This window comes from Colossoma macropomum, unplaced genomic scaffold (genome assembly GCF_904425465.1).
Source record: "Colossoma macropomum unplaced genomic scaffold, Colossoma_macropomum, whole genome shotgun sequence".
Taxonomy (NCBI): domain Eukaryota; kingdom Metazoa; phylum Chordata; class Actinopteri; order Characiformes; family Serrasalmidae; genus Colossoma; species Colossoma macropomum.
In genome coordinates, this window is record NW_023494807.1 from 26,915,345 (window position 1) to 26,939,663 (window position 24,319).

At 38.6% G+C, this 24,319-nt stretch overlaps 1 protein-coding gene across 1 annotated transcript; it reads left to right on the plus strand.

The window, feature by feature from the left end:
- Positions 1 to 1,676: 1,676 nt before the first annotated feature.
- rab18b (RAB18B, member RAS oncogene family) lies at positions 1,677 to 14,250 on the plus strand. Its single transcript, XM_036555978.1, has 7 exons — positions 1,677 to 1,815; positions 2,773 to 2,828; positions 3,331 to 3,392; positions 8,608 to 8,680; positions 10,112 to 10,230; positions 10,903 to 10,969; positions 12,677 to 14,250. The coding sequence occupies exons 1-7, from the start codon at positions 1,748 to 1,750 to the stop codon at positions 12,847 to 12,849; spliced, it is 618 nt and encodes a 205-aa protein (XP_036411871.1). The 5' UTR covers positions 1,677 to 1,747; the 3' UTR covers positions 12,850 to 14,250.
- The last annotated feature ends 10,069 nt before the right edge of the window (positions 14,251 to 24,319 follow it).

Here is a 24,319-nt window from a genome sequence, read left to right on the forward strand (position 1 = left end):
TTTGAAGACTTTACTGCCTCTAAAAGCTTCCTCACAGAAAGTTGTTACAGGAAATAACAAAACTAATGCAATTTATGTTAATTAGTTATTAGTTATTGTTGCTGAAATGATAGATAACAATGGGCCTCATTCAGTAGCAGTAACATTGCTCCTCATTCACCACTTATTCAGTTTTCATGATGATTCTGACGTTCACCAGTGTTTCCTTATTTGAGATTTGTTCTTTGGTAAGAACAGAATCTACACACACTCAAAAGCACAAAGGTGAGAACAGTTCTAGTGTTTAAGAACACGTCATGAATCTGACGTAGACTTTCTCTTAGGACTTTTTCTCAAGAACACATTTAAGAACAAACTTAGGAAGATATTGGTGAATGAGGCCCAACGTTACTGCTTCTGAATGAAGAGCTGAACTGAAAAGACCAGCTCTGACACAACAAGCAATGCTTGTTAATTAATTAATTAGAAGGTAGACTTTGGTTTTGTTGAAAATTAATTGATAGATATCATTAATTTGCCTACCGGGGGTGGAGTGGGGGGGTGGTGCAATGCTACTGAAGGAGGAGCTGTTTGTGAGTCGGCTCGTATTTGTGAGCTGACCCACATGATCGAACTCTCTGAAAAGCTGGAATGTCCATCACTACTTGGTATCACATCAAAAAGAAAATTAGTGGTGTCACCCATCACTAGTTTGGCCACTCGGCCAGCGACACCCACATACTTAAAAAAAGATGGTTCTTCAAGGGTTATTTAGTAAAGGGGATGGTTCTATTTAGATTCATGAGCTCTATGTAGAACTATGTCATGCCTAATGGTTCTTTGCATGGTGAACTGGTTGATGGAGAATGTGTTGTAAATGGTTCTATCAAGCAGCAAAAAAAGGGTTCTTCTATGGTTACAAGCTTGACATCGTGACAATACAGGAACTATTTTTGGTTCTATGTATACACTTAAAAAAGGTGGTTCTTCAAGGGTTCTGCAGTAAAAAGAAAAGGGTTCCTGTGATTGATGGAAAATGTGCATGAATGTGCTATAGATGGTTCCTTACGGAGGCTTTTTGAAAAGGGTTCTATATAGCACCCAAGCTTGACATCGTAATAATAGAAGAACCCTTTCGCGTGATATATAGAACCATCTACAGCATGATTAAAAGGTTCTCCTTCAGATTGATGCTTCCTCAGAATGTGCTGTAGATGGTTCTATACACACTCTTAGCAAAAAGAAGTCTACATAGTCCCAAAAAGCTTGTAGAGTGGAACACTTTTAGTGCTATATAGAACTCTTTTCAAAAAGGTTCTATATAGAACCATCTACAGCACATTATCCATCAATCTAAAGGGCCCTTTCACAATGCAAAGAACACTTTAATCATGCAAAGGGTTCTTTAAGTGTTCATTGTTCCACATTTCCAACCATTATTACTAAAGAACCATTGAAGAACCATCTTTTTAGAGTGTAGTACCATTTTCAAGAAGGTTCTATGTAGAACCATATACACCACATTCTCCATCACTCTGAGGAACCATTTCACCATGCAAAGAACCATTAAAGCATGAAATGGTTCCACATAGAACTCATGGTTCTAAACAGAACCATTCTCTTTACTAAAGAACCCTTGAAGATCTTTTTTTAGAGAGTGCACAGCGCCGCCCACAGCCCCCACAGCGGGCGGGCCTTCTTCTCCGCGCTGCGCCGCTCAGCTGTGTCACGTCAGCCGAAGGCAGCCTGTACTGTAAACACGGAGAACATGGACGACGACGTGTTAACCACTTTAAAAATACTGATTATCGGGGAGAGCGGCGTCGGGAAGTCGAGGTAATCCGGCTTTAATTTGATGATTTGTCTTCATACTTTAGATTCTAAGCTGTTCACTACACAGACGAGCATTTAGAAACCGCAATTTAGTTGCGAAACGAAGTTGGCAGAGCATAGCTAACCTAGCTAAAGCTAATACAGAGCTAAGCTAAGCTAACCAGTCGCTCTCTTGAGTTCAGGATGAAGAAACAAAGCTACTTGTTTTTTCAGGCTATGACTGGGTCCTGAAAACCTCTCCTGAGGCCATATGTTCCCAAATATTTCATATTTAACTATTATAATGTTAGGAAAATGTTAACAGTTAACAGTTGGTTGGTCAAATGTGAGCTTTCCCTTATCAACTTATCTTAGCCAGCTAAGATAAGCTAACAGGCTTGCGAAATAACCATGACTGTGGATAAAATAGTTGAGCTGAATAACTAAGGTTAAGAGAGATATCTAGCTAACTAAGTTACTCATGAAATATGAAGTTAAACTTGGCTTCTTACTCGAATTTTTCGTTCCACCTTAAATAGTGCGGCAGTCACATTCTAACTAGCGCCTCACATTTAAGGTGGAACAGCTAACAAGTAGCGGGGGAATAAGAAGCCAAATTGAGTTGTTGGAGGTATTTCATTCCCTCTACTCGTTGCTAAACTTGAATACCTCACTCTTGATTTCATTAGCTGGGCAAGAAGAGCTTCCAAGCATTCAAGCTGTCTTGCTAAGCTTGATATACTGGCTGTGACACTTTTTCAAAATGTACATACATTTTGAAGTCAAACTGTACACTTTATCTTCTGCGATAGGAAAAAGGCCTAAAGCACCGCCTCACTGGTTCATGACAATAGAAGAAACTAAAACTCAACCCTTAACAGGGTATACGTTTAAGAATTTGTCTTAATGTGAGCTTAAGGATGGTTTAAAGGTTTCTTTAACATGCCCTGGTGCTGACTGTGCTGAAATCTTGTTTCTCAGTTTGCTCCTGAGGTTCACAGATGATACATTTGACCCAGAGTTAGCTGCAACCATCGGTGAGTTGAAATCTTATCTGATTCAGTGAGCTGTCTGATTCAGAGAGCTGTTTCTAATGGTAAGTGTGCATATCAGAGACATTACATCAGCATGGAGTTTAATCAGGCACACGTGTTGCTGTTGAGCTTACAAATGAGCTTTAATAAGATTTAGTGAATACTTACCTTGACCAATACTAAAAGTTACATGAAAGACCTATTTAAAGGGAAGGTTCACCTTTTTTGTTCCTCTCTACAAGTTTATTTCCTCACTAACTAATTTATGTAAAAGCGCAGGCATATTTCTGGAGTGACCAGAGTTTCTGGCCTGTCACATAATTGTAGTGGATCAAACCAAACAGCTTAAATCTTGGCCCAGATCTTTATAATTATAGCTTTATTATTATTCAAGTACATGTCTGAAACTTGAAGGTACTGAATATTGACAAAGGTGGCTTGTAACTAGACATCAGCTCAAATAAATAGGACGAACTGAGCTGAGATTGGTGTCTTTCCATTCTAGGTGTGGACTTTAAAGTGAAAACCATAGCAGTAGATGGCAACAGAGCAAAGTTGGCAATATGGGTGAGTACATTTGTGGCTTATTTTCACACTTAAGAAACGTCAATTCATTTTACTAGTAGTATTTGGTAGTATTTAACTCATTAACCCTTCGAACCATTGGCTTATTATTCAGTTATTAACAACCTAACGTCTTAATTTATGACTTTCGTAACATAAGTTGTAAAATCTAATTGAGCCACATTTGAAGCTGTTGTAAAACGTTCAGTATTCACAAGTATGTCTGCATACATTGGCTGAAATTTGTATTAATGCGTCAAGTTATTAATATCCATTGTTACATTTATGACTGCTTACCTACTGTTAACAAGCTACTTTACTCGACAGAAGAATTGTCGCAGTCATTATAAGTCACACATGAAAAAAACATAATGAATTGTATTTTATCAAATTGTGTTATTTGTGAGAGAGCAGGTGTTATAGTAATTTTGCCATATTTAAAGGGGAATTACCCCAGCATGTCAAAAATTCTGCATTACTCAATCTTTGAGATGTAAACAGTCATACAGAGTGGTTTGATGTGGAATGGTTCATTGTGGAAAAACTTACTGATGCAGATTTCTTTACAGTGGTGGTGATAAAAACCAGGAGTCACAATGTCTACAAGTGTAGCCGTTTTATTTACTTACTTTATTTTACATATTTTATTACTTGCTTTACTTTATTTACCAGTGAACCTTCATGTGTCTTCTAAATTTTTTTGTGATCAAATGTTTTTATTTTTACGATAGTGCTCCAGTATAATACAAAATACGGTAAGCAGCAAAAGACATAGTAACAAAATGAAGCACCCAACCACCCCAGCATCCCCCCACATGGCTTCCATAAACCCACTGCTGATCAAAGAAGAAAATAATAGTGAAAAAATAAATTAATTAATAATCTCAATGGCATATCAAGTAATACAAAACAGGTTTCACAATAAGTTGCCAATTTTCTCAGCTGCACGTTCCAAAGAGCGCACGGTCCTCCCGCTAGCTCCGTCGATCCTTGCAGTTGAAAGTTCCATATTAATAATATCCACAAAGGTGAGGATCCATTGCCACCAGCACAGAGAATGTGGAGGTTGCCAGCGCAAGACTAACATTTTTTTGCAGCTGTGAGACCAGCCAGCCAGATTCGCTTTTCAGCACAATTTAAATTACATTCAGAGTCGTCAATCAAAAGCAAAGTTTGGACTGTATTTGGAATGGTTTATTGAGAATGTCTGATAACGTAAAAAGAAACATTGGTCCAAAACTTACGCACATTTAAACACTCCCAGTACATATGTAAAAATGTACCGTATGTATCATCAGAACAAAAATTACAAAGAGGAGATGGAGTAAGACGCATACGGTAGCGTCTGCAGGTTAAATAGGATCTGTGGATAAAATTATAATGAATAAGCTGATGGTTAGGATTTTTAGAGGCTGATGTGATGTTATTCCATATAGTATGCTAATTGATTTGACCCTGACCACTTTTTAGCTATTTTTCCCATATATTTCGTAGACCTAAAGGTTTATATACAGGTTTATATAATAAGATAAACTTTGTGTCTTCTGAGTTTTTAATATATAATGTTGATAATGGTAAAATAGTGGAAAATTCTCTTTGGGGATTATTTTGCCTCACAGGACCCTGTACAAATCTATGAACAAATAAAAGTACATTTTAGTCAAAATCTAATCTCAAAACTAATTTAAAACAACCTCAGGCATTGGGCAACATATTTGTATGTAATTTAATAACTTGCTGTGGGGTGTAAATGATTAACCCATTAACCGCTAAGTGACAAATGACAAAAGATTTTATTTCATTTCCAATAAACCACGGTTTCTATTTGAATAAGCAGGTGATGCTGCTTCATACTGATTCCTGCTAGATATGGCTACAGGAAATTAAGAGTACAGCTAACAGTTGTTTGGGAGCATGTTTGAAAGGACGATAGCACACCTACAGTGTGTTCCATATCGAAAGCAGTAAGACAGGCAACAGTTCTGTCCATGTTCTCTAAGAAAAAGTGTGATTCACGCCGGCGTGAGGAAATCACACATGGGTATGAAAACTTTAGAACAGGACGTGGAGGACGGCGACTAAGCCGAAGCTGTTGGGACAAGGCATTTATGTTTCTTTGAATTTGGGCTCGTAATGAGTGATAAATGTAACTCCAGAACTTTTTCAGTAGCCTATCGTTTATATATTCCAGTAATTTTGTAAACATTGGGCCTCATTCACCAGCCATTCTTTTTTTTTGGGGGATTTTTTTACCCAATTATCTCCCCAATTTAGTTGGTTCCAATTCCACCCGCTAGTTAGGACTCCCCCAGTCACACGATACTATCAACGCTAGAAGGGTGAAGGCTAACACAGGCTTCCTCTGAGATCTGTGAAACCAGCCACCGTATCTTTTTGAACTGCCGCTCACTGGACAGCTGAAAGCGCCAGCCGCTGACTAGCATCGCGTTGAGTGATGGTCGCGCCACTCGGGGGCCCCCACCAGCCATTCTTAAGAAGAAATTTCTTCTTAAAACCCGCTTGCGCAGTTTTTGGGAAGATTCTGACGTTCACCTCTGTTTTCTTATTTTGGATTTGTTCTTAGGTAAGAACAAAATCTACACACTCGAGCACAAAGGTGTGAACAGTTCTGCAGTTTAAGAACACATTATGGATCTGATGTAGACCTTTTCTTAGGACTTTTCTCAAGAACAGGTTTAAGAAAAAACTTAGGATATAGGTAAGATATTGGTGAATGAGGCCCCTTGTAGTCATGAACGTATTATAGTTGTCAGCCTCTTGTTTTGAACAAAAATGTGTTATTATATTGGGTATGTTTGTTATGGTTTTAGGCCTTTTACAGCATATATGTTTATACCTGGCCCCACCCATCAGTACTGCGTTCCACAGTTCTTACAAGGAACACTTTTTAGTATCTCAGTGCATTAATACAGAGTTCATGTGATGTGTGCTCATAAGTGTGCATATTTTGAGAGTGGCTTTGTGGCTCAGCCAATCAGATTTCAGAACCGGAGCTGTCCTTTTTATAATTAATATTTTGATGTGTCATGTCCTCCATTTTAGGCTTGCCGGTTACAAGTTAATTGTAGACCAGTGGTCGCTCTAAAGAATTAGCCAAAATTCGCATCCCTGGTGAAATAGCTTTTAGAGGTATTAAACTCATTCAGACGTCTGGTTCCCATCACCACCACTGTGAACATGTTCTGACTGTACGTTTCTGCAGTTTTTCACATCAAACCACTCTGAATAATTTTGTTTACTAAACTTAACATTTACTTAACATTTTAATTATGCAGAAATGTAAAAATTAGGGTAATGAAGTGGAATTCCCTTAACTGAAGTAAAATCTCTAACACACAGCCAGTCCTATCTTATTGCTGCATGGGCCCTTTTCACAAAGAGTGGCGATTACTTCCGGTTTAAGCGTTAGCAGGGTAAAACTAACTTCCGCTCCATATAACTACTGCAGAAGTGATGACAAAATGTTATAGTAGTGTATTATAACGCTCAAACACTGAGCTACAACAGACATGTTAGTTTTTGTGCACTATCACGACAAAAAGTGAGAAAAGGAAGTGAATGGAAGCACCGATTTAACTTTAAACACAGCTAAAATGCTGTGTATGTGATGGACAAAAAATCTGAGAGCTGCTGCTTCACATCAAGCAGTCTCTCTGTCTTTGTACAACATGCCAGCGATTTCTGTAATATTTCTGTTTTCAAAAGAAAGAAGAACTTTTATATATAGTTTGAATTTGGTAGACGTTGTTTAGATGTAGCTAATTAGCTACACTAGAAGCCATTTCTAACTGTAGCTGTTTTCCCAAACAAGGAAGCTACTTTTCATCAGCTGCCGGCACCAGCCGGCTAACGTGGAGCAGGTTCTGTGCCTCATTTAGCCACAGGATGCCAGCGACTTCTGTAACAACCACAAACCAGGACTTTTATATGTAAAGTCTGTTTGACAGACCTCGTTTAAACTCTCTTTTAGCTTATGGAAGGCTAGCAGGCTACATGCACTAATTAGCTAGCCCACCATTAGCAGTTTAAGGAACTCCAACTTCATATGAGTAGCAAACTTTAAAGCTAGCTTTCTAGCTATGTTAGCGATCTGCCAAACAGTAGCATTCTCTTAGTTTCATGGCAGTTTTTGAAGCAGTACTTCGAAAAAACGCCCACCTTTCACTGCTCAATCAAAACCGCGACTCCCTAGCTAACTTGTGTCTTAGCATCGCGGTTCTGCGGTGACATTTGAAAAAGCAGAAAGCTGCTTTATGTTAGCCGGGCAATCTAGTTTGGTTGGCAGTAGCTTCTAGCCAGCGTAGCTATCTTAATATAAACGGAGTCCATCAAATTCATGTTACATATAAAAGTTCTTACTTCTTTTGAAAACAGAAATATTACAGAAATCGCTGGCGTGTTGTACACAGGTACTGCTTGATGTGAGCAGCTGCAGCAGACTGCAGTAAAAACAAGGCTGTCCCACACATACAGCATTTTAGCTCTGTTTAAAGATAAATCAGTGCTTCCATCCACTTCTTATTCTTGCTGTTTTTCATGACAGTGCAGGAAAAGTATATATCTGTTGTAGCTCAGTGTTTGAGCATTATAGTTCACTACAATAACACTTTTTAGAATCGCTTCTGCAATCTTTATATGGAGAGGAGGTGAGTTTTACCCTGCTAATGCTTAAACCGGAAGTAATCACGAATCTCGTGAAAAGGGCCCATTATGAATTATACCTATTATTATGAAGCCAGTCTGTAAGTAGTGTAGTTATGAGATTGAGGAAGGAGGAGTGGACCCACATATGGCTCATTTTGTGTTTAAGGGGTTAAACTGTAGGGGTCAGTATATGAAATAAATCTTAAGCTTAATGACTGAGTAAGAAGCCTGTTAGGAGTTTAAAAGCTATAATACTTCTTGTTTCTAATGTTTTTGTGTATTAAAAGTAATGAATCACTTTGCCCACAAGGTGTCAGTGCTGCATCGTTGTAGTGTTGTAGGTTCAGCTCAGGTCCTGAGGAGCCGCAGTGCTGCAGAGTTTTATGAATTACTCAGTTCAAACACACCCAGTTCAGCACACAAAGGGCTTGATCATTACTGCGAGCTGAATCAGATGTGTTAAATCAGAGAAAAGACAAAACCCTCCAGCAAGGCAGTACTGACACATTTACACAATGCAACTCATTTAAATAGCCTTGTATGATGTTTCTAGGACACAGCCGGACAGGAAAGGTTCAGAACTCTGACACCCAGCTACTACAGAGGAGCACAGGGAGTAATATTAGGTGAGTGAAAGCCTGTCTCGCTCAAAAGAAATGCTCTCAAATTATGAGCACATCTCAGTCTCAGTTCACCACAAGACTCCATATGCACATTTCTGCTCAATCTGGCCACCCTGCCTAGGTTGCTGAGACTGTTTGAATATGTCAGTGCAGGAGAGCAGATTCAGGAGCATCTTTGTAAGCCCTGTGTGGTTTGAGCTTTTGGGTCAGATCTTGTCAGTGAGTGAGAGACTGTCCATCATTTAGATTCAATATGAGTTTTTAAGCCCCTCAAAAACCATTTTATACCTAAGCACATGCTGAACTCAGCTGTATTAGTCTTAACGTCCAGTGCAGTTTTAACGTTTCTTTCTGCACTGGAAAGACAGTTCATTAGCCAGCATACTGTTAATAATTTTTAGAATTAAATGCAGTGGTGAGCATGCTAGCTAGAAGTCTAGAGCAGTAGGAAAAGCATTTGGACTGAACGCGTAAGTCCCAGTTATTCAAATTGCTTTTCTGTTTTCTAATATTTTAATTATTGTATTTGTTCTGTTTGATCAAATGTGGTGTAACCCTGATTACAGCACTTTAGGAGACATTTCAGTGCATCATGAGATTTGAGATTTCACCAAAATTCAGTTTGATTCTGTTTAATTAATTTACTGCAATTATTTTATAAAAATGCACCAGATATACAAACATGACTGCAGGAGCTCTTTGCACAGTAGCAGAAAAAACACTATACCTATTAAACACTGTTTTTACATTTTAAAATAAAATAAATTTTATTTTGGTCAAAAATACCTCACCAATGTGATGGCTGCATCACGGTGCATCAGTGCATATTAGATCAAATCAAATCACGTTTATTGTTGCATCACATTTACACAGGTGTGAAGGTGAGTGAAAATCTTAGGTGTGTAGCGCCTTGTAGTACTAAAATGTACCAAAAATATGTAAAGAAGAAAAAAGTGTGTGTGTGTGTATGTGTGTGTATATATATATGTATATATCTATATCTATATCTATATATATATATATATATATATATATATACACACACACACACACACATTAGACTCTAATTTATACACAATATACACAAAAAAACTACGATATGTACAGTTGTACACATTTCCATATATGCAATTTGTGAGTGTGAGGTAGATAAATGAGATGCAGGGTGCACAGGGGAGAGAATATTAATATATATTCCAGATTATACAAGATATGGATAGATGTGCACAATCTCAATCCATATATGCAGGTATAGATTTGCTAGAAGTTACAGTAAGATCAGAGTGAGTCTGAGGTTTGGATGCAGTGTGGATTGTCCATGGAGATCATCATAATGATGATTCAGATTTTTTACACCCCTAATAATGATTAAACTCTGTTTTAGCATGCGATTGTGTTGTTAATCAATGCAATGGATGATCTTGTCTGTGTCAGTGTATGATGTGACGAAGCGGGACTCCTTCACAAAGCTCGAGAACTGGCTCAATGAGTTGGAGACGTACTGCACACGCAACGACCTCGTGAAAATGCTGGTTGGAAACAAAATAGACAAGGTTTGTTTATATGCAGTATAAACAGTTGTATCAGGCCAGCGTGTATATGCTATACTTAAAGAGCACATGTTGGATATGCACTGTCACGAGTGATTTATTATTTAAAATAACACTGAGATAAGATTTTTAAGCTGAATATGCTGTTTAAAGCAATGGTTTGTCGAAAAATCAAATATACACAATTTTCCGCTCACCCCAGATGTAGTTGATCAGCCAGGGCATGTTTGGTGTCCCCATTTTCCTTTTGCTCCAGCGCTAAAGTAAAGAGTCAGAAAGAGTCTGAATTCTGCACAACACCTGTTATCTAAAATGGCCGGTTGATGTGTTCAGCTACGTGGTGAAGTTTTGTTTGTTTTTGTAGTTTACAGTAAGTCACACTGTATCCCAAAGCACATTGACAAATGCGCTTTTGAGCAGGTTTAGAAGTTTTGTATTGACAGAAATGATTTGAGTGACTGTTGGCTTATATTGTTTGTTACGTTGTGACGTTAGCCTCTTAAACTAAAGAAGCAAATTTTGGAAATCAAACATGTCTTGGCTGATATCTGGGGTAAGTGGAACATTGTGTAAATGTGTTTTTTTCACCGAAACACTCCTTTAAGACATTCAGTGACATTTAGTGCTTCTAGTAATTTATTCCAATGAATTAAAGTCCAAATGTTTTTGTTTCAGGACAACCGTGAGGTCGACAGGAATGAAGGGCTAAAATTTGCACGCAAGCACTCTATGTTGTTCATTGGTAAGCTTTTGACTTTTTTTATTATTGACATTTTCATGAGTGAATGATTGAACATATCTTCCAAATTAAATTCTTTGTCATCTTAAAGATTTTATGCCCTTGTTGGCCACCAGTGCCTGTAGATCAGCACAGAATGCGTCTTAGGTTATACGGCTGAATCTAGTCATGGTTTGTGTTTAGAATTTCCAGATCAAAGAACCGGCGCTGCCATTTTTATCATTAATATTTTGATGGGTTGGGTGTCTTACTTTAGGCTTACTGCTTAATTGCTGACTAATGTCGGGTAGTTATCGGTCAAAAGAATGTGCCAAAAATTGCATTCCTAGTGATGTAGCTTTTAGAAGCATTTAAACTCTTCAGACATCTGGTTCCCATCACCACCACGTGAACAATTCTGACTCAGTAAGTTTCACTTGAGCGTTTCACATCAAACCACTCATGTCTAAACATTTTAATTATCCAGAAATGTGAAAAAATCAGTGGAATTTCACTTCCAAGAAGAATTCCCTTAACCATGGTCAAATCTGTAACACACAGATAGTTATGACTGTGAGGAAGGAAGTGTGGACCCACATATACGGTCCCTCAGAGTTTAAGGGGTTAAACTCCAAGACACTGTGCATTTAATAGCTCTTAAAATGAGCAACTGAATAATGAGCTTGTTTAAAAGCTTTGTTTTCCCGTGTTGAAAACCGAATGTTCCTTAGATTGAACAGCTTAATCAAGGCAAGATTGTGTTTAGAATTGTCTTACAAGTGTTTTTCAGGAAAAAATTACTTCCCTTTGTAACTACTGCTTTGTATTAATTAAGCAAATAGGTAAGTTATACAGGACAATCATACATTGAATATAAGTAATGCTTAATATTTAGATTATATGCAGACTCTTAAGACTGAAACATGTTGCTCAAAAAATTAATATGATTGTTTGCTGTTCATTTGTGTCATCACCAGCATGACCATGTGCTTTAGTCTTTAGAGCAGACATGTCAAACTGGGGACCTATTGGGCCAAAGTGCTGTGGAGTTTAGCATTTACCTTCATCTAATGAGCTGAATTCAGTTCATAAAGCCATTGCTAATTAGCTGATGAGCTGAATCAGGTGTGTTTAATGACGCAGTGTGCTGAAGTCTGCAGTGCCTTGGCCCACGTGGACTGGAGCCTGACACATGCTTTAGAGTGATGTCATCAATATTGCATGACCAGAGGCTCATATCCTTTGTACCGATGACTCATTTCATCTTTGAGAGAAGACCATGAGTGTCTTCTGATATTTGAAAAATCATAAGCAACTGAATAGCTAAAGACATTGTGTTTAAAGCAAAAGGTTGGCAACAAATTAACACTATATTATATATAAATACACACTATAAATATATATATATGTGTGTGTGTGTGTGTGTGTGTGTGTATATGTGTGTATATATATATATATATATATATATATATATATATATATATATATATATATATATAATGTAGTCGATCTGCCAAGACATGTTCTGTCTCACTTTGCTTCATTGGACAAAAAGGGACAAATGCACAGACATAATTCAGGCTTCAAGTTGGCTGCTAATTTTGTTTTTAGTGATAACTTTTTTGTCAGACTTCCGACACCAAACATATCTTGGCTGATGGACTCCACCAGGGATAAGAGAGAAACTGTGTTGTGTTTCTGACTAGCTCCGTTTCTGTAATTCTTTTGCAGAAGCCAGCGCTAAGACACGAGACGGAGTTCAGTGTGCCTTTGAGGAGCTGGTGGAGAAGATCCTGCAGACGCCTGGGCTTTGGGAGAGCAGCATGCAGAGCCACGGCGTGCAGCTCAACGAGCAGCAGCCGCAAGCCCACGGCGCCTGCGGAGGCTACTGCTCCCTGCTCTAACTCTGACGGATCCCCCGGCAAAGACGGACTGAGACACGAGGTGAAAAGTGGCGATTTCTAGCTTCTGAACGAGCGCTCCTTCTGAGAGGGGAAGGTCCGCTCCATCCGGGCTGCTCAGGCAAAGGGAGTTCAGACGTTTGCACACACTCTGTCACTCGGCATTTGTTCTCACACACTTCAAGTTCTTCTTGTGTATGACACTCATCTAATTTATCATGCTAATGTATTATGTGAATTGCTATCATTGTCCTGGCTAAGGTTACATTCTAAACATCTTCCACTAAGCCAATAAGTCACTTATGCCCCCAGCAAGAGGACCGAGTTGACTTACCTCTCTCTTCGGGAGCGCTAGGGGCCAATAGAACGGATATAGTTGGGAATAGTTTTGGGGATGGACATCTTTTGGTTTGGTGAACTCACTCCAGAGGCAAACAGCCATAAAAAATGTCCAATACGGTCTGTACCTCCTGAAGTTATTATGTTCTGCCCTGTGCTTAGGCCCTTTGCTGTGTAATGTATTCTCTGCATCCTTATTTTTATCATTACTTCCTCCAATGTTAATTGCTTTTATCTTGGCAACTGTCCTGTTTGCTGTTTTTATAATATGCGGCCTCGTAAACGTTGCTTAGCATGGTCCCTCTGTCAAAGCGGAGAGCTATTCCCACCAAAAAAGCGAGCTAAATCATAAGGAATGCGTTTTTGTTGTCTTTTTTTTATCAACTCTGACTATTATGTACTGGCAAACCAAAAGTGAGCCAGATAGTTTATGTCTGTAGATCAGGTGTGCAATGAGGTGCAATAACTCTTATTAGTCTTTCTTGTTTTTTTGCTGCCTTGCTCTACATATGCTTCATTACCTGTTATACGTGGACCATGGTTATATAGAATTTTCAGCATGTACAATTACAGTTATCCACGCTTGGTTTCATGCAGTCCTGCTTTACAGAAGCTACAAAATACGTTACCGTAAAAATGCTGGGCTGCATCTGAATGGCTTGTTTTTATTGAACCTATTTGTGTTCGTACAACTATCTTTAATTAACACTTAACCATGCCTTAACACTGACTAGATCACACAACTGTTCTACATGTTAAACATGACCGTCACTGTTGGTAGCATTCACTTGAAATCTGTCGGATGGGGGAGTTAATATAGGTGACAGTGATGGTTTTATCAGTAGTTTATGTGCTGATCAGTTTAATCAACATTGTTCTTGGTCACTGTGTCTGACTGTATGAATCCGTCTGGTATTATTGCAATGGAAGTGTTAGTTCTTCCTCAGACAGATATTCTCAGCTGTGGACCTAATTCAGAAGTCAATGAAGTGAACGATTTCAGCTGTAAACTACAGTTGTATTTAAAGGAGCTATAAGTAAAAATAAGCATGTTATTGACCTTTTTTCCAGTCTACTTTTGTTCTTTATAGTAGTGAAAATTAGGCTTGAAGAGTCATCATTTCTTCTTGTCCTGTGCAGCAAACAATAGTCAGATAACTCTCTTGGGAGACGGTGGCATTTGTGACAAAGGCACTACCAGATTTATTGTGTTATGGTAATTTTAACATGATGGTTAAGCAGATTAAGACAAAGATACCATTAAAGCAAGAATCAAGGTCCATTTTTCCCTATAAAATAATTTAATAAATACATATCATATATAATACTTTGGTCTCCTACAATACCTCCTTTATGCAAGTACATATTCAGTGCATCAAAAGAAGATTTTATTTAGACATTTATGCCTTCCAAAGTCTAGAAATGTCAGGTGGTGTGGCCACTCAACCATATATGCAGATAAACTATTAGAAAGGGTAATTTAGGTTTGAAACCTGTAAAATCATACCATGTTGCAAAATAAGGTGACTTGAAAAAGTATTCAACTCATTGAAACTTTTTTCTGCAAATCAAAACAAAGGACTTTTATTCTGACACGCCTTTGAGAGTAAGTGGGAAGGGTAACAAATGTTTTTAAAATATGGTCATTTTGGTGTCACTGGCTGGTTCAGTTTACCAAGTTAGGCAGTGTGGCCCCAGGAAAACAATAAAGATCTGTTATTATAATAATGTTTATTTATTTGTATAACCTTGACTTCAAGGACAAACGTTTATATGGGTGCCCAAGTACAAAGACTAGTTAATGCACATTTTCAGTAGTGGTAAATAACAACAATAATTGCTTTATTAATGGTGGTGGTGCCACCTGACATTTTCTGGGTGGTAAAATTGATGATCTTGTTTGCAATTGGCCCATCCATGCTCTGCCCACAAATGCGTCCTTTTGCAGCAACTATACTGAGGTTTGATAGAACGATGAAACACATTTATTTTACCTAAAGAGAAATTGTGACATACTTTGTCAGATACTTATGTCGTTCTAGCTAACCAGAACTAGGCTGTTATAATGAGAACGATAAATTTACTTCCATGTTAATGTTTGCTTGGTTATACGACACAAAAAAGACAGCGTAAGCTTTCACACGTACAAAATCGATATAATTTGGAATCAGTACCAATCTAAATTGAGTCGTTTTGTTTAAACTGGACTATGTGCTATTGCAACGTTCTGTAAAACTTCTGTAAAGTTGCAATGAAAGAATGAATTCGTGAGCAGAACATGGATAAATCAATTCTGTGGTCCTATGATGGAGATGAAGGTTGATATCTGTTCCACCGACAGATGAAGATGCTGCAGCATTGTGCAGTTACACTCTTACATATAGCTCCTTTAGGACGCAGTAGTTCTGAAAATGCGATGATCCTGGAAACAGTTTGCTTAGCTGTCGCAAATCCATTCTTTACCACTGAAGGCTGAACCAAAAGTCTGTATTCCGTTCTGTAATAAGTAAGGATTGAGTATGTATCTCTGAGAGCATCTGATCTGTTTTCTTTTGCAATAAAATCTCACTCATATAACTGCCTTAATGTTTTGTCATGTTTAGAATGTTTTGTACCACAGGCTTCATGTTTAAATGGAGACTCAGGCCAAAATGAAAATGTGATCATTGCTATATCTGTTGAAAACATGCCTACTTGCATCCTGCAGCTGTGCTACGGTAGTTTCTAGAGTGTGACATATACCCCTGGTTTTAACAAGCCCTCGTTCACTTGGCCTCGATGTTTCCCCTTTGGGGGAACCCCAGCGCCATCTTAAGGGCTGTTCCATCACTTTATTAGCTCAAGTGAAGGATGTTTTAATTGAGCTCTTTAGAGGGGTGAGGGATCGAGTGAACACGTGCAGCAACTTTGCCCAGAAATCATTGCGTGTCTGATGTGTTTCCCTTTTCAAACCCGAAACAGTGGCAGTCAAAGCTGTTTATAAGCAACAATGATAAACTACTTAAAATGCCTAATATTTCAAAACCGTAACACTGGATTTGCAGGGCTTCAAGTTACAAGTTAGCTGGCTCGTTAGCATGCTAAAAGCTACACAGCTAACAGGAACAAAAAGAAAAGGCATTACACCACAGTTTATAGCCAGACAGTGCAATTTCTCACGTTATGTTCAAACTTCTTAAACATTTTGCATTGCAAGGTTTGCATGGCTATCTGATTAGCTCACTGAGTCCAGCCTGCTGAGGGTGAGTGTGTTCCGTTTGAATAATCCACTCCTGCCCTTCAGGACTGAGTGACCACTTGTATAACAGAGGTGTGACACACATCTGAGAGGTGAGTCGAAATGCACACTTGAGAAAAAGGAAAAAAAAAAGTTCTTCCTTTTTGGGTGCTGTATAGAACCATTTTCAAAAAGGTTCCATATAGAAGCATCTGTAGCACATTCATGCACATTTTCCATGAATCTGAATAACCCTTTAATGATGCAAAGAACCATTTGATCATGCAGAGGGTTCTTTGAGTGTTCATCATCTTTTGTAAGTGTGGTTGAGGACAGCTTTAAAAAAGAATTGAAACAGTGGAAAACCTGGAAACCCTCTTTGATGACTATTTAAAAGCTACAACTGCTGGTGTGGATTTTTGGGGGAACTTTTATTATTATTATTATTATTATTAGCTGGTGAAAGCAGAAGGAAGGCAGATAGCTAATTTTACTGATAGGAATAAATATCTTATTGCAGCCATAAAACTAGTTATTCCAATCATCATTACAAAGAAGAAAACAGAACAATTGTCAACAGAAATAATTGTCATATGAAGAGGACAAGCTGAATGCTTCAGTTACCAATGGAGCTACCAGGCTATCTCGATACCTAAGATATCTTCAGATGGCTGAAAGGCTAAAAATATAAAAACCTTTGCCTGGCTTACATTTTGGGCTGAATAAAGATAGAATCACTGTTTTCTTTATGATTTTGTTGAAAGGTAAGAGTTACACTAAGACTAGCTTGGTTGTATTTTTTAGCCTATAGATCAGTGGCCAGCAGTCAGAACAGAGCTGGTTTATGAGGTGCCTGGCCACTTCCTATTTCAATTGTTATTTCAAAAACATGACTGCGAAACAGCAGAGGGTGCCCATGAGCGAGTCCTCAATGAGTGGGTGTGAGACTAAAAACAAAAAGTTAAATTAGTTTCTAATCACTCGCCCAGAACTTTGATTTTAGAAAGTAGAAGGATGTATTTCACTGAAAAAGCAAAGAAAACTTTCCTGTATGTTTACTTTATTTTCTATAGCAAACGGGTTTTGGGCAGCGGGACGCTAGCATTACTGCTACTGAGTGCTGATTGGTTGGCGAGCGGAGCAGCTCATTGGCTGTTCATGTTCACTGACGTAATGAACGTACATGAGGCGCCATTTGAAACTTCTATAACTCGAGTTCAAAAGTGCTCAAAAATATAACAGCGATGTTAAAATGTTTTATGCTGTTCTGTTCAGGAAATGAATGTATTCTTTTTAATTAAAAATGTTTAAGCATTTATAAACTGTGATTTTACTCAAATGATCCATCTTAACCCTTTCATTTTGGACTCGCTCTGGAGCGCCCTCTAGCGTCTGAGAAACCTGGAAGACATTACAGAGTGGGAATTCTCCTCTCTAAAAGTTCTCTGGTCAGGATTTGTTGACATCACAGGGATTGCATGATGTATTTGCATAATGCTTACTGGGTATTGTAGTGAGAGAACACTCATGATTGAAAACATTGAAACTATAAAAGACGGTGAAATCTGTCGAAGAACACTCCGTAACACGCCAAAGAACATTAAACTGTAGTCTATGAGAGATTATTAAAGACTTCAGTGTGTAATGCTTATGTAATTCTTGCTTAGACAAATTGTGTAAATACTTCTGTAGAGACAGAAAATGAACTCCAGATGACTTTGGTCAGTTTTTGCTACCTCCCTCAAAGTGAGACGGGTCAGTCAGAGACGACCGTAGATAGACAGGAACTTGATCCCACACCTCAGTATCTTTTTACTAAGGCAATAAGCAGAGAATAGACTCTAAACTTGGCCATCTTGTGGCAATAAATACCAGGATGAGTAGAACCATTCATGTGCCAGCAATTTCCATGTTATTGCGTTCACATGTGGTGTACCTCAGGTCACTCCTCCAACACTCCAGCCTTCAGCACGTCCATCACTCACCCAGCGCATCAAAAGATCAACTCTGGTTTCATATTGATGAACACGTCAGGAATGAAAACACCAAAATTTGTCTGTCGTTAAATACCAACACGGTCAAGGTTGTTCCTTGTGGAATATGTTTGTCTAGTGTAATGGCATATTCATGGATCTCCTCAGCCAAGGTATTATTCCTCTGATGGTGAGTTGGTGGTCAGTTTAAAAGAAAACTGTATAAAGTTACCAACAACCTGACTGTCCCACTATTATGACTGCCGTGGATGTTTTTCTTTAGGGTGTGTTTTTTTACTCACTTCCCAGTTTTACGTACAGATACACCTTTTAGAAAGGATTTCCTCCATTCAGTTTCAGAAGTTCTTAGACTGCTCATACAGTAAAGTGCAAAAGTCAGACCACATTTCATTTATCCAGTCATAATTTCTAATCAAAATGGCAGTTATATATATTCATGTTTCAGCATCAGGAAAAAAAGAAAACATTTTACTGAAATATGCGCCTCAACATCTGAATGTAATATCATTTTTTTCCGTATTTACTGTGTCCACTCTTTACTACAGACGTCCAGAGAGGCCATGAGCTTTTGCTATAATTTTCTGGATTGTTATTTTGAGATAATGAGTTACTTATAACAACTTTATCTTGAGATCACAAGATAGTAAAACTTATTTTCTCGAAACAACAACTTTATTATCTTGAGATAACAAGATAATTAACTTATTTCAACTTTCTCTCGAGATGAGAAGATAACTCGTTATCTTAAGATAACAACTTTTGTTAACAAGATAATTAACTTGTTATCTCAAGATAACAATCCAGAAGATTATAACTACCTCATGGCCTCTCCAGACGTCCGTACTTTACCTTTATTACAGCTTTTATTCTTTTCAAGAGACTCAGTTTTTCAAAGAAATCGGGATATTTTTCCACACCTTCAAAGTTCAGTCTTAGAAGTTGGTTGTATTTTCTGCTTCTTATGATCCAAATAATCACATTCATTGATGTTGAGGTCTGGACTCTATGGTGGCCTATATATTGCTCTAAGAACACCTGGGGCCGCATTACAGAACCTTCTTAAGTCTAAAATCTTATCTGCTTAGTCACCATGACAACTTTAGTTAGGACTGAATTTAGGACAGAAGCTATTACAGAACAACAGCTCTTAAGGTTGTAATCTTATCCTAACTCCAGATAAGAAAACTGCATTACAGAAACATCCTAACTAGACTAAATCTCCGGAATACTGTCCTAACTTTAACACAACCCCAGAGCGTCTTAACTTCTGTTTTAACCGTCTGTTTCTATTGTTTTACGCAGTGTCAGGCGGCGCAGTTCACTATAACCAGCATAACGACGTCACATTTATCTACACTGAACACGGTGCTTTGACTAGTGAGGGTTTTTTCTAACAGCGTTTAAAAACCCCAGACACTGCAGACTCGATCTCCACTGTCCCCTCTTATTACCTTCGTGTGTTTATGTTGATGATAAAATATTACAGTGATGGTGGTGAATAATGAGGACACAGAGCTGAACGTTTGTCCGTTTATTAGGAGAATAACGTTAGCGCGCTCGGCTGAAGCGTTTGGGAAATGAAACTGAAACTGTGGAGCGGAGACTCTGATAAACAGCACGAAACGCTGACACAACATTCTTAATTTTCAGTTTATCACACTTTAGTTTTGTTTGACCTTTTTTGTAGCTACATCAGTAACGGTAGCTAACGTTTGCTGTCTAGCTTGATTATTTTGATTATGTGTTTACGTTTCAGCGGTGCGCGTATGGTCGGTTGCTCGGTAACAGACCCTGACAGTTGATTGTCGACTTCGATCGATTAAGTAAAGATTTCTTAACTTGAGATAAGATGCTGGGGCCGTATTACAGAAAATTCTTATTTTTTGGTCTTAACTTAAGATCTGACAGGTCAAGATAAGATTTTTCACAAATTTGTATTACAGAAGCAAATCTTATCTTAATTTAAGAATCGAACCTTCCAGCGTCTTATCTCAAGTTAGGAAATCTAAACTTACTCGATTGAAGCCGACAGTCAACTGTCATGTCTGTTGTCTAGCAACCGACCATAGTGCACAGCTGAAACGTAAACACGTAATCAAGTTAGCCAGACAGTTAACGTTAGCTGCGGTTACTTGGGTAAAGAAAGTCAAACAAAACTAAAGCGCAGTAAACTGTGCTGTTTATTAGAGCGTCGCTGCTCCACAGTTTCAGTCTCCATTTCCCAAACACTGCAGCCAAGCGCGCTAACGTCATTCCTCCTAATAAACAGGCACCTGTTCAGCTCTGTCTCCTTATTATTTACCACCATCACTGTAATATTTGAATCATCAACATTAACACACAAATGTAATAAGAGAAGGTGGAGATCGTGTCTGCAGTGTTTGGGGCTTTTAAACGCTGTTCGAAAAAAATCACAAGTCAAAGCGCCGTTTTCAGTGTAGATAAATGTGACGTCATTATGCTGGTTATAGTGAACTGTGCTGCCTGTCACTGCATAAAACAATAGAAACAGACGGTTAAAACAGAAGTTAAGACGCTCTGGGTTTATCTTAAAGTTAAGTAAATATTTAGGATATTTTGGCAACTTAGGATGTTTCTGTAAAACCATTTTCTTATCTGGAAATAAGATTATAGACTTAAGAACTGTTGTTCTGTAATGGCTTCTGTCCTAACTTCAGTCTTAACTGAAGTGCCCATGACAACAAAGCAGATCTCAGACTTAAGAAATTTCTGTAATACAGCCCCTTTAAGATAAGATTCCTAAATCAAGATCAGATTTGCTTCTGTATACGAATTTATGAAAAATCTTATCTTGACCTGTCAGATCTTAACTTAAGACAAAAAGATAGGAAGTTTCTGTAATAGGGACCCGGAAGCTACTTCTTTCTTCTCTTTCCTCTTAACAGCTACACATCCTTTCAGAGCCATAGTGTTGTGGATTTGTGAAGTGCTGTTTATCTGGTGGGGACAGTTTTGGTGGTCTACCAGGTTTTGCACGGTTGTTAGCAGTTCCATTTCCTCTGTAGTTTTTGATCATTTTTTGCACTCCGGTTTTTTCACTTATTTTCCTTTGACTTTTTCCTTGCTTATACAAGTGGGTCATTTTAGACCTAACCTCCTCAGAAATACTGAATAACCCATACTTAATGTCTGTTTTGACTGGAAATCAAGTAAACGAAGAGTGGTCTCTGACTTTGGCACAGTACTGTGTTTAAGGGGGGAAATCATCACTTTCTAAAAATACTAAATAAGTGAACTATCAGGATAATCTGTCCATGACCAACACAATCATCTATGGTTGCTTAGCCATGTTAAAACTGGATTTAGACGCATTATTTTTGGTTTATAAAGCCCAAGTTGTACAGCTCCAATAAAGCATTTCTTCTCAAACCGCAAAACACTTGATATTTTAACAGCGTTAAGGGGAAGAAATGGTGGATCCATCCGCTAAAGGAAAAACGACACTAATGCTGTTGTGGTTGAACTTATGTTCCACTGTGTTGATACAGAGGGTGTAGTTCTCCAGTAGATGAAACAGCCCCAGGTGATGGAAAACTGAAAACATACTAAAAATGATGCCTCTTCTTTGACCTTTGGATGAGGAACATGCTGAAAATCAAACAGAGCAGCAGGGCCATGGGTTATGAGATGGTCACAGGACTGTCCTGAACATCCAGTTCCATAAACACCTGCTTTTGTAAAGTAACAGCTTCCAGACCGGCTTTTGTGCACATATCTGATCCCTTGCACACCATATCTAACATTGTTATCGAGACGCATAACTGAAATGCACATACTTGTCCACTAAGGACAAATACATGCTAACATCAGAGCATTGTTTGGACGTGAAAGGAGCTAACTGTTTCAGCATGGGGAGTGCTATTTCTTTATCAGATTGGAAGCTCTTTCGCAGAATCCTTCCCAAAAATATGGCTCTCGCTTTAGTTTCCACCCTACTGTATGTGTTACTAAATTCTGGGTGGAAATAATTTGTCTTTTCCATGCCGATGTGGCATGTGTATACTGGGGACTCTCCAGTACATTGCTCTTTTACGTAAGGTGGGTCAAACAGAATCAGGTTATTTCGCTCAAGTGGAAATGCTGGAAAAAGTGCAGTCGACTGACTACGGCCAGAGTCATGGTTAAAGGAATAGTCCAGTGTTTCTATCTAAACTCTATCTGCTGTGTCTGTAGCATACAGTTGATCACCACAGACATTAATTCCCCTGTACTTTAAAAAAGAACAGGTCTCACTTTGTTTGGCTAGTCCACTATAGTCTCCTATAGATTATCTACAGACGTTTAAATTATTACCTACACCGATCAGGCATAACATTATGACCACCTCCTTGTTTCTGCGCTCATTATCCATCTTATCAGCTCCACTTACTATATAGGTGCACTTTGTAGTTCTACAGTTACAGACTGTAGTCCATCTGTTTCTCTGCATACTTTGTTAGCCCCCTTTTACCCTGTTCTTCAGTGGTCAGGACCCCCGTGGACCCTCAAAGAACATGTACTATTTGGGTGGTGGATCATTCTCAGCACTGCAGTGACACTGATGCGGGGGTGGTGTGTTAGTGTGTGTTGTGCTGGTCTGAGTGGATCAGACACAGCAGTGCTGCTGGAGGTTTTAAACACCTCAGTGTCACTGCTGGACTGAGAATAGTCCACCAACCAAAAATATCCAGCCAACAGCGTCCTGTGGGCAGCGTCCTGTGACCACTGATAAAGGACTAGAGGATGACCAACACAAACTGTGCAGCAGCAGATGAGCTATCATCTCTGACTCTACATCTACAAGGTGGACTGACAAGGTAGGAGTGTCTAATAGAGTGGACAGTGAGTGGACACAGTGTTTAAAAACTCCAGCAGCACTGCTGTCTGATCCACTCAGTACCAGTGCAACACACACTAACACACCAGCACCACCACATCAGTGTTACTGCAGTGCTGAGAATGATCCACCACCCAAATAGTACCTGCTCTGTGAGGGTCCATGGGGGTCCTGACCACTGAAGAACAGGGTAAAAAGGGGCTAACAAAGTACGCAGAGAAACAGATGGACTACAGTCTGTAACTGTAGAACTACAAAGTGCTCCTATATAGTAAGTGGAGCTGATAAAATGGACAATGAGCGTAGAAACAAGGAGGTGGTCATAATGATATGCCTGATCGGTAAACAGTGGTGGAGTTTGGACCAGGGTGAGGGTTGGTTTTAGGTTTTGGGTTGAGGTTAAGGTTAGGATTAGAACCAGGTTTAGAGTTATTAAGTATCTACAAAGCATCTAAAGTGGACTATCCAAATAAAGTTACCAAAGAACATTTCTATTAAAAGCCAGGGGGCTGATCTTTCAGCATGGGTCAGCAATGGGTGCCAATTTGAACTGGCCATCATTTACCCAGGGTTGTGGACAACCAAAATAACAAATCAATCACTGAAAGATACAGTATTATGAATTCAATGAAAAAATTTCATTAAGAAGGAACATTATGGCCATACATATTTTAAAAAACAAAAAACGAAGAAAAACAACTGTAATTTTCTGTATCGCATTGAAGTCGTGGGACAAAAATCCTGCCTCAATAAACATTAACCTTAACTTAGAAAATGGTAGACATATATGAATATATTACATTTCGACCATGAAGAAGATGGTCTCTGATAACGAATGATGACGGCAGATGTCAGAGTCAAAAATAACAATAATTAAAACAGAAACAAGTGGTCTTCATGAGTTGAACCGACATTGGAGTTCAGTGGCATTAACAGTCCGAACAAAACTGAGCTCGATCCACCAGAGACCCTTTCCTGTCCTTGCTGGATAGTTATATCATGGTCAGAATGAGATACAAAGGCACATTGGTAAAACAATGCATGTCAAACCTCCTCAAAAAATACTGCAGTGGATCTTTTTGTGAG

What these genes read in the sequence shown, in the direction of transcription:
- rab18b (XM_036555978.1), top strand. Translation starts at nt 1,748, where the DNA reads ATGGACGACGACGTGTTAACCACTTTAAAAATACTGATTATCGGGGAG. An exon ending in AGCGGCGTCGGGAAGTCGAG is followed by an intron (nt 1,816 to 2,772) that starts GTAATCCGGCTT and finishes CTTGTTTCTCAG; the next exon opens with TTTGCTCCTGAGGTTCACAG. An exon ending in TTGGAAACAAAATAGACAAG is followed by an intron (nt 10,231 to 10,902) that starts GTTTGTTTATAT and finishes TTTTTGTTTCAG; the next exon opens with GACAACCGTGAGGTCGACAG.